Below are 12943 nucleotides of genomic sequence, written 5' to 3'. Positions count from 1 at the left end.
TTTTGGTTTTGTCTTCAACAGAGAGGGCTCAACAACACTAACAACTTCTCACAAAACACTCCTGTGAGGTAGGTATAGCATCATCCCCATTTTAGAAATGGGAAGAGATCTGCCCAGATTCTCACAGCTATTCAGTAGCAGAGTCAGGAACACGTTCCCTGACCCTGCACCGAACCTTTCCTGCTAGGCACTGCTCCTATTGCATTCAAAAAGCTTCTTTTAAGACACTGTATATTCAATATTACAATACAGCATTTGGTAAAAAAACAAGAATACAGTCTACCTCACCTTAGAGGTACCATTCCTCTCTCCTCCCCAACTCTTATCTGGAGATAACCAAAATAGTTATGGGCTATTGAAAAGAAGTTTGTAGAAATACACACTGCAGGAGTAGATATGCAAATGACTGGAAATATGCTTCCCTTCAAAAAACGTTTGTGTTATTTCTCTAGTGCCAACTGATACTAGGCACAAGGACCATGCAAATTTTGTCAAGGATGGTAAGCAGTTGTATGCCTTCAGTTTTGCAGTTTAGTGTCAAGTAACTCCAGTCAATCTCAAGTAATTACTACAGATACCTTTCCCTAGCTTAGTATAACAGTGATCTAAACCAACTTGCTCCTACAAGGACTCTTCAAAACGCTTTTGGAGCTACACATTCACCAAGTGAGAGTCTTGATTAAGACAAACACACTTGATTTCAGGTTTTAACAAGTTTCCACTTTCAAGCTTTACAAGGAAGTGACTAACTCCTGTATTGGGACTGACAGAAGACAACTGAGTCTTTGCTACATCTGTTGGTAAAGTACAGTTGAGATCCGAAACAAAATAACCAATCCAGTTCCTCATGTAGGCTCCGTGACTCACCACTAATATATTGGCATCTAATCTTTGAGAAGCTCCATCAGGGCTAAGTTCTGTTTCACTGCAGTGGTTTGTCCAAGGGAAAACTGACTGTCCTTCAGCTGCTTCTGAGTTTCTGCTTGCTGCAACATGCACATCTTGCTCTTTCTGTTCCAATTCAACAACCAGGTGACACAGAAAGTCAAAAAAATCCTTTGCACGTTCCCTTACCTAAAGAGAGAGGTCAGAAGAGCAAAGTGTGAAGAATGAAAGAGACTTCAGCTTCCAAAACTGGAAATGTAACTATTCCAGTTACCAGACACATTAATCATAGGTAAGTCTCAGAAATCAATGGGAAATTAACGGAATACTTAAGAACTCTGCCCTCCAATGCCAAAGGTTGGGAGCAATTGGCATCATTCTCCTGCAAATGAGAGCTTCAGGAGGAATCAATCTCAAACCCCAGTGTTTTAGTTCCTGCTTGGAAGCCATTCATTGTAAACTGGTCAAGGAGTGGTTTTTAGCTTGGAAAATAACCACCCTTTGCTTGAGTTGAGCTCTCAATAAGGTCTTCCTAAGCACACAACACAGCTGCACTGATAAAATGGCCTAGAAAGTAGGGCACAAACAAACAAAAAATACAATACTTCATCCAGTGTTTCCCCTCCAGAAGGTGTGAAGGAAGGACATTGCTCTCCAGCAGCCTTTGCCATAGCCTTGAGATCAGTCAAAGGCCTTCCTTCTGCAACACCATATTTCTGTAAGAGACAAGTTACAAAGAGCAGGCTTAACAAGATGTAGCAAGTCTCCAGCACCACTTCCAATGTGAACACCTCCTGACAGCTTTGTTTCCTTGGATTATCAAGTATAATGTGCAGACTTAACTCCCTTTCAGACTGGAAGAGGAAGAATCTTTATATCTGCTACAGAAACACAAAAGGAGCAGCATCTCATCTACCTTCAGCTTTACCTTTGCCTTGAGATTTTTTCCTACATTCATTCTAAGCATACAAAATTCAACTATCTCTGTAACTGAGGTTACCCTGCAAGCACCTCTGCATGTAGCTGTTCAAACAAGGATAAGCTCCATATACTTTTCACTTGCAGAAAGACTATAGGGAATTATTTTTCACAATTAGAATCACAGAATGTTAGGGGTTGGAAGGGACCTGGAAAGATCACCCAGTCCATTCCCCCTGCTAGAGCAAGATCACCTAGAGCAGATCACACAGGAACACATCCAGGTGGGTTTTGAGTATTTCCAGAGAGGCAGACTCCACAACACCCCTGGGCAGCCTGTTCCACTGTTTCGTCACCCAAGTAATTAGAGAAACAAATAATTACTCTACAGATCCCTGAAATCTCCACAACAGAGAGGAGCCCATTTTAAAATCAGGAATATTGACACAAAACCAAAAAAGAGGGCTGAAACCCCACAAGTGCTCTACCTATTAAAAATAAAGGCCTCCTCCTGCTTTTTCTGGGATATGTATCTAGATTTAGAGTAGATATTAGGAAGGAATTCTTTACAGTGAGGGTGGTGAGACATTGGAACAGGTTGCCAAGGGAGGGCACCTCTGGGGAGGTGGTCAAGGCCAGGCTGGATGAGGGCTTGAGCAACCTGGGCTAGTGGAAGGTGTCCCTGTCCATGGCAGGGGGTTGGAACTAGATGATCTTCAAGGTCCCTTCCAACCTAAACCATTCTATAAATCTATGCATCTATACTACAGCTGTGGACAGTGTCTTCAGAAAAGAACAAAGGCAAAAAAAGACCTTAAAAGTGTATGCTAATGGACTTAGAGAACATGCCATTAACTATTTTCAATGACATCCTTACTCCTGAGACCCTCAAATACCAGGCCCATAGGAGGCAGTAGTAAGAAGCCATATATACCAGGCAGATGTTCTGCATCACTAGAAAACATGGAGTTGGATCATGATAAAATATTTACCATCTGTAATGTATTTTACAAGACAAATACACCTGGAGGTACATCACTGTTTTTGACCTTGAAGATCACAGTGGTAAAATGAACACTTCTCCCCTCAATGATTAATACTGCACTGCCACTCACTAGCAGATGAAAATGCATTCAAGGGAAAGCTTTGACCTTTTCATGGAACATTCAGAGAGTGAAAACACTGCACTGATCGTGAATATTTAATGAAAGAGCAAATGCCACACTGTCAAACATTCAGTTAAATGCATTCCAGAAATCCTGATGTTGATGAATAAGATACAGACTCATGCTCACTACTGAAGCTTTTCTGACTTGCTCTTGCTGTGGATATGCAACTAGAATCACAGAATCAGAATGGTTTGGGTTGGAAGGGAACTCCAAAGGACATCCAGTCCAACCTCCCCTGCAGTCAGCAGGTTCATTCTCCACTAGATCAGGTTGCCCAGAGCCCTACCAAGCCTCATCTTGAGTACCTCCAAGGATGGGGCCTCGACTACCTCCCTGGGCAACCTTTTCCTGTGCTCCACTACCCTCATGGTAAAAAACTTGTTCCTCACATCCAATCTAAATCTACTCTTCTCTAATTTCAAACCACTGTCCCTCGTCCTGTCACTACAGGCCTTTGCACACAGTCCCTCTGCAACCTTCTTATAAGCCCCCTTTGGGTACTGGAAAGTTGTTATTAAGTTGCCACAACTCATTTATTACAGTCTTCAGAATTTAGATGCACTAAAATACATTTACTTCATTCTCTCAGTCCTTTTGCTTTAGCAAAGTACTGACAACTTAAAAACACTCTGAAAGATGAGAAGAATTAAGTGATCTAACTGAAACATCTGAAAATTAAATCCTAATCTTATGAGGTTTTTTTTCCTGGCAAGGAATCATTTAGGTTGGAAAAGACTCAACCCATTAACCCTACTCTACCAAGTCCACCACTAAACCATATCCCCAGGCACATCTACACAGCTTTTAAACACGTCCAGGGATGGTGACTCAACCACCTCCCTGGGCAGCCTATTCCAATGCCTCACAACCCTTTCAGTGAAAACATTTTTCCTACTGTCCTGCCTGAACTGCCCCTGGTGCAGCTTGAGGCCATTCCCTCTTGTTCTATCACAGTTCATTGGGAAAAGAGTCCCACTTCACAACAGACTAAAACTTCACAACAGACTAAAAGTCCCACTTCACAACAGACTAAAACTTTAAAATTTAGAGGGTCAACAACTAGTACAGGTTAGGAGGTCATCTGCCAGAGAGCAACCCTGGGGAGAAGGACCTGGGAGTGGTGGTGGACAAGTTCTGTATGGGACAGCAATGTGCCCTGGTGGTCAACAAGGCCAATGGGATCCTGGGGTGCATTCAGAGGAGTGTGTCCAGCAGATTGAGGGAGGTTCTCCTCCCCATCTACTCTGCCCTGGTGAGGCCCCACCTGGAATATTGCATCCTGGGCTCCCCACTTCAAGAGGGACAAGGATCTACTGGAGAGAGTACAACAGAGGGCTACAAGGATGATGAGGGGACTGGAGCACTGCCTGATGAGGAAAGGCTGAGAGCCCTGGGGCTGGTTAGTCTGGAGAAGACAGAGGGGATCTAATCAATGTCTATAAATATCTGAGGGCTGGGGGTCAGGAGCCTCTGCCCACTTACCCTGTGATAGGACATGGGGCAATGGATATAAACTACAGCACAGGAGGTTCCATCTCAAGATGAAGATGATCTTTACAGTGAGGGTCACAGAGCACTGGAACATGCTCCCAAGAGAGGTTGTGCAGTCTCCTTCTCTGGAGAATTTTCAGCCCCATCTGGATGTGTTCCTGTGCAACCTGTGCTAGATTCTATGGTCCTGCTGCTCTGGCAGGGGGGTTGGAATTGAAGATCTCCGGAGGCCCCTTCCAACCCCTAACATCCTGTGATCCTGTAATAAACATTCTTTTAAAGGATTTTACTTCTTTTCATGCAATTCAAACTTAATTCCAGTTATGTAAAGCAGTGATTTAGAACCTGTGTCCTGCCAGTGTATATATCCACATGAAACACCAGGAAAGAAGGAGAAGAAATCTAACAGAGCTTTAAGATAATTTTTTCTAAAATTCTGTATCATGAGCCATAGTATTTTCAAAAATGCCAGCTGGCAAAGCACAAGTAAAGAACACTGAAAGGCATTTAACTTGTTGGTAGCAAAGGAAGAACTGGAATTTCTGACAGAAAATGAAGATCCAAATATGAAATGTTCTGCTTCTTTTTTCTTGCCTGCTGGCACTATGCCATCCCACTTTGTTTCGTAGCATTTCCTTACTTAAAATTAACCTGACATTCTCACTGAAGGGTGATTCATATTAGCAGAACTTCTTCATGTTATCTGAACTTCTACTGATCAAGAAATACCTAAAACCAGGCAGAGGGTAAACTGTGCTTGTTATATAGAGAGGCTAATCAGGGAAGCAGACTGTTCCATGGGCAGCAGAAAGCTTTGCAATAGTCTGTGCAAATCAAAAGGTATTAACAGCTAAAAAGCCAACACTGGGTTGTGCCATTAGACTAGAGAAGGTAGGCAGAGGGAGGATATGGAGTTAGAAAACAGGGCTACTGCATTTAAGGAGTTCCCTCTACATGTTACTTAAATCAAAGGATCACGGCTGTGTTCAGTTTTGGGCAGCTCAATCCAAGAGAGATGTGGAGGTGCTGGAGCCAGTGCAGAGGAGGGCAAGAAGGCTGAGGAAGGGCCTGGGGAATAAATCTGATGAAGAGTGACTGAAGGAGCTGGGGATGGTTAGTTTGGAAAAGAGGATGCTGAGGGGAGACCTCATTGCTCTTTACAACTACCCGAAAGGAGGTTGTGGAGAGGTTGATGCTGGTCTCTTCTCACAGGTAATTAGTGATAGAACAAGAGGGAACAGCCTCAAGCTGCAACTGGGTATTAGGAACATTTTTTCCACAGCAAGAGTGTTCAGGCATTGGAATGTGCTGCCCAGGGAGGTGGTTGAGTCCCCTGGATGCATTTCAAGGTGGTTTGGATGTGGTGCTTGGGGATATGGTTTAGGGGTGAACCTTGTAGAGTAGGGTTCTGGGTTGGACTTGGTAATCCTGAGGGTCTTTTCCAATCTGAACATTTCTGGGATTCTGTGAGATGTGAAGAATTGAGTTCTGGGTGATTAAAACCACCTCATAACAGTGCTCTTCACTGTTAATTTCACCATTTAACAAACCAACTATCCACCAGCAGTTAACTTACATTTGCAATTACTCAGCATCCAACATCAAAATTAGCTCTTTTGGCACTTACTCTCTCTCGAAGTCTTGCATCATACTTGATTTCCAAATCTTTACAAAACTTATTTTTTCCTAGAATTGTGGCAGCAGTCTGAAAAAAAGTGCATACAGAGTCACATCAATGAGCTGCTTTCTCATGGAACAGCTAGACCACCTCACACCACCACAGCCAGTGTTAAATCACATTTGTAGTACCCAACAACCCAAACTAACATGATACAAAGTGTTCCAGAGAGTAGTGTCTGTCAGAATTGGATATATGGCATAAAAGGCAGAAAAGATGAAATCTTTTGAAAGTTCACAGCATCACAGAATTGTCAGGGTTGGAAGGCACCTCAAGAATCATCTTGCTCCCTGCCATGGGCAGGGACACCTCACACTACATCAGGTTGCTCAGAGCCACATCCAGCCTGGCCTTAAAAACTTCCAGGGATGAGGCTTCCACCACCTCCCTGGGCAACCTGTTCCAGTGTCTTACCACCCTCATGGGGAAGAACTTCTTCCTAACATCTAATCTAGATCTCCCTGCCTCTAGCTTGGATCCATTCCTCCTAGTCCTATCACTCCCTGACACCCTAAAATGTCCCTCCCCAGCCTTCTTGTAGGCCCCCTTCAGATACTGGAAGGCCACAATAAGGTCTCCTCAAGGCCTTCTCTTCTCCAAACTGAGCAATTCCCCCTTCAAACCTCAGGACCCAGACCTGAACTCACCTTTACTGCTGCAAAGCTTTAGTCCCAACAGCATGAGGCATATCACAGTAGGCCTCATACTCCCTTGCAGACTTTGGTGTTAGGCTTTAACAAGCTTACAGAGCTATGCTGTGCTCACACAGAGTTAGTTGTGCTCTGCTTACACCACAGTCCAGTCTGCCCAACTATTTTTCACATTGCAGGTTTGTCTGCTCTCTTCTATGCTGCTAATTGCTGGAGACAGTCTTTAATCCTCCTTTCCAGGCTTATTCCCTCAAACAGAGCTCCCTGGAAATCCTCTCTCTGCATTTCCTACACCAGCTCACTGTGTCTCTCCTGTAGCTCTCAGAATTCCTACCCAGCTAGTAAAACTGTTGGCACAACATCCCTGTTGTGTTCTCTCTTGCTCGGGTTTGAACATTCATCTGTCAGCCACAGACTCCACAGCACTCCTGGTTCCAGTAACCAGTACACACCCTGACTATAGCTGACACAGGGGACATTACAAGGCAAACTAAACTTCATTACTAACAGTTTCTTTAAAACACCTTTTTCTCTCCCCTCCCCTCTTTTGCAAGGGAACTTGCACATTCCTCTCATACTTAAGCTATGAAATGACAGTATAGTGAAGGACACTTCTTGTCCCTTGCAGCTGCCAAAATAAAAGGAGTCCTAAGCAAACGGAAACTGCAGCTGCAGACATCTTTGGAAAAGCTTCCTCAAGTCTGGACAGTTTGTCAAACAAATGTCAAAACACATTTCCTTTATGCAAAGGACAGATTCAGGTCTGTCTTTTACATTATGAGAGTGCAAATGCTTCTCACGGAAAAGACTGTCACAAATGTAAAGAAAAAACCCCAAACTTACCAACCTGTTATACTACAAGTCATAACAGCCCACTCCACTGGCCAATTACTCCTTCTGTGAAGAACTTTCTCCTCACCTCAAGCCTAAACTTTCCCTGGCACAGCTTGAGACTGTGTCCTCTTGTTCTGCCACTGGTTGCCTGTGTTACCTCTTGTGGTTACTCCTTTACCAAGAACCAATGGACAGACAACAGCAAATCCATGTGAACAACACTGCAGGACATCCTGCAAAGCAAAGCAGCCTTCACTGCTTCCTAACTGAGCTTTTCTCACTGACATTTTCTTATTCAGAGGCCTTCCTGAACCCTGCACAACAAAAACTGCAGTTGTAAGTCCATAAAAACAGGTTTTGGCTCTTTGTCACTGTATCATTTTTGCATCTTCAGCAGCACATAAATGGCAAACTCTGAAGCTAATATTTACATTCAGTTGCCTCAAGAGGCACTTACCTGCTTTGCTCGAAGGAGGTCACTTGAAAAGACATGAGTAAACTTCACATTACTGAGAAATAAACCAGCAGCATCTGCTTGTCTGAAACCAGTTGCAGAGAGTGGCTCATCCACTCCTTGACCTACAAAACAAAAGCCCATCAACATTAGGACATGCAAATTTTAGATAATTTAGCAGCTGAATAAACATGGCAGCAATAAAAAAAAAAAATGTGCTCGGTCATAATCACAGCATGGCTTAGGTTGGAAGGGACCTCACAGATCATCTACTCCACCTCCCCACCCTGGGCAAGGACACCTCTCAACTAGACTTAGCTGCTCAAGGCCTCATCCAGCCTGGCCTTGAACACCCCCAGGAAGGAGGCATCCACAGCCTCCCTGGGCAACCTATTTGAGAGCCCCACCACCCTTGTACTGAAGAACTTCTTCCTCAGATCCAGTCTAAACCTACTCTCCTGTTGGGCAGCCTGTTGGTTATGTTCACGCTTGTACCACCTACTTTACATTTGCAGGAATTCAAAGCAGGGAGGTGTGCAACGCTCAGCAGATCCAGACCAATCACCAAAACAAATTTCACCAAGCAAACAGACAATCATTTACATGCTTCCTGAGCACCTCATCTGTAATTCAGCTCTGTGAGACCTCAGACCCACCATGCTGGTAAGGGTCTTACAGTTCTTGAAACACCAGGCAGTGTTCACTTTCTACACTGGAGAGGAACCAACTACATGTCATTTGACACAGAGGGCTAGGAATTTAAAAGACACCCTTAGTACTTTTCAGAACATAAAGTAGGGGAATATTCTTTACTCATTTTATTACAAGCACAGAGCCATGTTGCAAGAACTGTGAATTTCAATATCAGAGGTAGGAAAATCTGGAACCATGATTCTTCCTCACACCACGTGAGGTGTAGGAAGAATCTTGTAGGCCATTTATTTATTTATTTATAGTACAGGCCTGCTAACTTCCTTGTAGTGGCAAGCCTTGCTTATTCTACAACAGGTATCTGAGCAGCTCAGTGTTTGCAGTTCTCAGTCAGCAGTCACTAAAGAGAAATCTGCTTTTAAATGTTTTGTCCAAAGACTGTCAATCTTTGTGATTGACAATTGAAGCATTTATTTTCAATTCTTCCTTGCTGTAGGCTTCTTTCACAAATGGCAGATTACCTTCTTAAAGCAATAACCTCCTTTACCTTGACCTTTGCTCATCCTGCCGTGGCTCCTTACCAACAAACATGGACCTGGCTGGTTCTTCACCAAAGCTGCAGGTCAGGGCTCACTGCTCATTTGAGCCCCAGAAGCCCTTTCCCCAGGCTTCATACCACTGAATTTTAACAGAGTGCCAAGGAGACATTCTGGCATCCTTAGTGACAGGTGCTGCTACTGCTGTATTTCACCACAGGTAATTTTTTTTTTTCCTTTCTGTTCAGAAAAAGGAACTATTCTGATATTCTTCTTGATACCAGAAATGCTTCACTATTTGTTGATACTGTGTGGAGAATGACTTACAATCTTCATGATTCTGTAAGGCTATTAAGCTAACATCTGTTTAAAAATGAAGCCTCTTAAGGTTTACAATATTATTCCAAAGCAATATTTAACATTCCAGCAGCTCATTTATAGGATTTGACATTTTGCAGGGAAGAGTAACTTTCCATCTCTAAGAAGTTATCAGAAAAACTGACACTGACCTTGCAGTATCTTGTCTTTGTTGTATCTTGTTTCTCCACTGCAAGAGATTAAAAACAGAAGTAAGTTATCTCACAATGACATTATGAAGGTTCAAAACATTATTGTACTAGATATCAACAGAAGACAGAAGAGTCTGAATAGGAAAAATGAAATACAGTACAGCAGAGCCTCTTTTAAAAAAAGACTTTACAAAAAAAACCCAAAACTAGCAAACAACAAAAAACCCCACCACAAAAACCTCAGAACATTTTCAAGTAGTCAACATCACTATTTCATAGAATGTCTTAGGTGTGAGGGAACCTCTAGCATCCTGTGATCTTTCTGAAGCTGTCTGTCAGTCCTACTTCAAGATTTCTAGGTCAATGAATTGTTTCAGGCTTAGGCATTTTCTATCTGATGTAAAAGTTAGGCTGCAACTACAAGACCAAGTCAGCAGATCCAAGTTTTTAGGCGAAATCGAGGGCAACTCTTCACAGAAGGAAAATCAGGAAAAAAACAATTCATTGCTCCAATTGCACTGATTAAATATTAAAATGCATTATACTAACGGGGAAAAAATATATTGCACAAAAATTAAACAGTTAACTCCTTTCAATTGCAGGGAGCTGGACCTACCTCAGCCTAGTTAAGGTCACAGCTTTGTTGATACCAGAGTATCACAGTACATTAGAGGTTGGAAGGGACATCCAGAGATCATTTGGTCCAACTTCCCTGCCAAAGCAGGATCACTTAGGGTAGTCTGCACAGGAATGCATCCATATGAGTTTGGAATGTGTCCAGAAAAGGGGACTTCACAACCTCTCTGAGCACCCTGTTCCAGGGTTCCATCACCCTCACTGTAAAGAAGTTTCTCCTCATGTTGGGGTGAAATCTTCTGTGCACAAACATGAACCTGTTGATTCTTGTCTTACTACTGCACACGACCAAAAAGAGCCTAGCCCCCTCCACTTGACATCCACCCCTCAGATATTGGCACACATTGATCAGATCCCCTCTCAGTCTTCTCTTCTCCAGACTAAACAGCCCCAGGGCTCTCAGTCTCTCTTCATAGGGCAGATGCTCAAGTCCTCTACTCATCCTCATGGCTCTCCACTGGACTCTCTCCATCAGGTCTCTGTCTCTCTTGACCTGGGGAGCCCAAAACTGGACACAGTATTGCAGGTGTGGTCTCAGCAGGGCAGAGTAGAGAGGCAGAAGAACCTTCCTAGATCTGCTGGAGACACTATATATACCCACTGTGAACTGGAAGAAGCCACAGGTTCCAAGCACTGGAACTGGCTATCCAGGGCAGTTGGTAGAGTCACCATCCCAGGAAGTGTTTAAAAAAAAAAAAAAAAAAGCGTAGATCAGGTACTTTGGGACATGGTTTAGTGAGCATGCTGGTGTTGGGTTAACAGCTGGACTCAAGGATCTGAAGAGTTTGATTACAACCTTAATAATTCCATTAAAAAAAAAAAAACAAACACCTTCATAATTTTAACTGAGTCACAAACGCCCATTAACATTCCACGGTAGAAACGTTTGACTACCACTCCTTACACGTGCTCTCTGCCCCACCAAAAAGCTCCCGGCAGGAGAAAGGTTTCACGAGCAGTCACCTAAGGGGTCACAGTGCTCACTGTCGTTAGGTATAACGCTGCACTTCCAACGCTACCAAGCCTGGCCGGTACGAACGAGCCGCTTCACTAACGCACCCCAGCACCGCCTCACGCTCCTGTGAACCAGACCCAGGAACGCAGCATCACAGAGTATTAAGGGCGGGAAGGGACCTCCAGAGATCACCCAAGCCCAACCCCCTGCCAGAGCAGGAGCACCTAGAGCAGATCACACAGGAACTCATCCAGGCGGCTCTTGAATATCTCCAGAGAGGGAGACTCCACAGCCCCCCTGGGCAGCCTATTCCAGTGTTCTCTCACCCTCACAGGGAAATAATTCTTCCTTCTGTTTCCATGGAACTTCTATGCCTCAACTTCCACTCACTGCCCCTTGTGCTGTCATTGGGCATCGCCGAGCAGAGCCTGGCTCCATCCTCTTGGCACTCACTCTTTACGTATTTATAAACATGAATGAGGTCACCCACGCCCCCACACGGAGGCCAGAGGCCGTAAGCAGACACCTCTCCTCCATGGTCACTGGTCCCCCTAACCCAGCCCGCCTCCCTCAGGGGCTGGCCCGGCGCTCCCCCGCTCCGCCTGCCCGGGCTTCTAGCCGGGACGCGCCGGCTGCTCCGCTGAGGGAGCGGGCCCTGAGGGAGCCGCGCACACTCAACCGACCGCCCCGGGGCGGGAAGGGACGGCGGGAGGGCGGGTAACGGAACTCCGCCGATGTCATGACCCGTCCCAGCACCGCCAGCAGAGGAGAGGAGGGCAGAGGCAAGGGCAAGGCCCAGCACTGCCAGGGAGGGTGAGCCGCGGTACTCACTGCCGGACGACGGTCAAGCCGAAGCGAACCATGACTCGGCCACGCAGGTGCGCGCAGGCCTAACCCCAGCGCGCCAACCGCCAGCACCTCCGGCCCGCACTGCGGCGCCCTGCCGCTCCGCGCCCGGCCGTGGCGTCACCGCCCCGCCCCTGGCGGGAGGAAGCGGCGGGGGGCGGGGGCGAGCCCGAAGCGGGAGCCCCCGGCCGCGCGTTTGTGGCCGGCAGCGTGTCCACCGCACCTCCTCCACCGTACCGCCCCGGGGCAGCTCCTGCGCCGGGACGCGAGAAAAAGGCGCTGCGCCTTTCCTGCCTTCCTGGGCTTGTTCCGCATTAAATATGTTCCGCGCTGCAGCGTGAGAAGGCTGCAAAGGGACTGTTTATGAAGGCCTGCAGTCATAGGACGAGGGGCAGTGGTTTGAAATGAGAGAAGAGCAGATTGAGATTGAATGTTAGGAACAAATTCTGTAGCATGAGGGTGGTGGAACACTGGAACAGGTTGCCCAGAAGAGGTGGTTGGGGCCCTGTCCCTGGAGATGTTCAAGGTCAGGCTCAACTGGGCTCTGAGCAACCTGATCTAGTTGAGGATGTCCCTGCTCACTGCAGGGGGGTTGGACTGGATGGCCTTTGGAGGTCTCTTCCAACCCGGGTGATTGTATGATTCCTTGGACTGTGCTGGGTCCTGCACTTGGGTCACCTTAACCTAACCCTGCAACCTTAACAGGCTTGGGGCAGAGGGGCTGGAAATCT

The 12943-nt window shown here is 45.6% G+C and overlaps 1 protein-coding gene across 1 annotated transcript; it reads right to left on the bottom strand.

Moving 5' to 3' along the window:
* Positions 1–651: 651 nt before the first annotated feature.
* Positions 652–12230, bottom strand: TIGAR (TP53 induced glycolysis regulatory phosphatase). Its single transcript, XM_054399998.1, has 6 exons — positions 12198–12230; positions 9776–9813; positions 8083–8204; positions 6091–6168; positions 1491–1601; positions 652–1074 (listed from the first exon to the last, which is right to left on the bottom strand). The coding sequence occupies exons 1-6, from the start codon at positions 12227–12229 to the stop codon at positions 652–654; spliced, it is 804 nt and encodes a 267-aa protein (XP_054255973.1). The 5' UTR covers position 12230.
* Between the last annotated feature and the right edge of the window lie 713 nt (positions 12231–12943).

Source organism: Indicator indicator, chromosome 3 (genome assembly GCF_027791375.1).
Source record: "Indicator indicator isolate 239-I01 chromosome 3, UM_Iind_1.1, whole genome shotgun sequence".
Classification (NCBI taxonomy): Eukaryota; Metazoa; Chordata; class Aves; order Piciformes; family Indicatoridae; genus Indicator; species Indicator indicator.
This window is presented reverse-complemented; position numbering and strand designations above follow the sequence as displayed.

Excerpts from the sequence above, each read along its gene's own strand:
- TIGAR (XM_054399998.1), bottom strand. The coding sequence starts at position 12,229 with ATGGTTCGCTTCGGCTTGACCGTCGTCCGGCA. Across the intron at positions 9,814-12,197 it reads GGCTTGACCGTCGTCCGGCA|TGGAGAAACAAGATACAACA; the intron begins GTGAGTACCGCG and ends AATCTCTTGCAG. Across the intron at positions 6,169-8,082 it reads ACCTCCTTCGAGCAAAGCAG|ACTGCTGCCACAATTCTAGG; the intron begins GTAAGTGCCTCT and ends ACTTTTTTTCAG.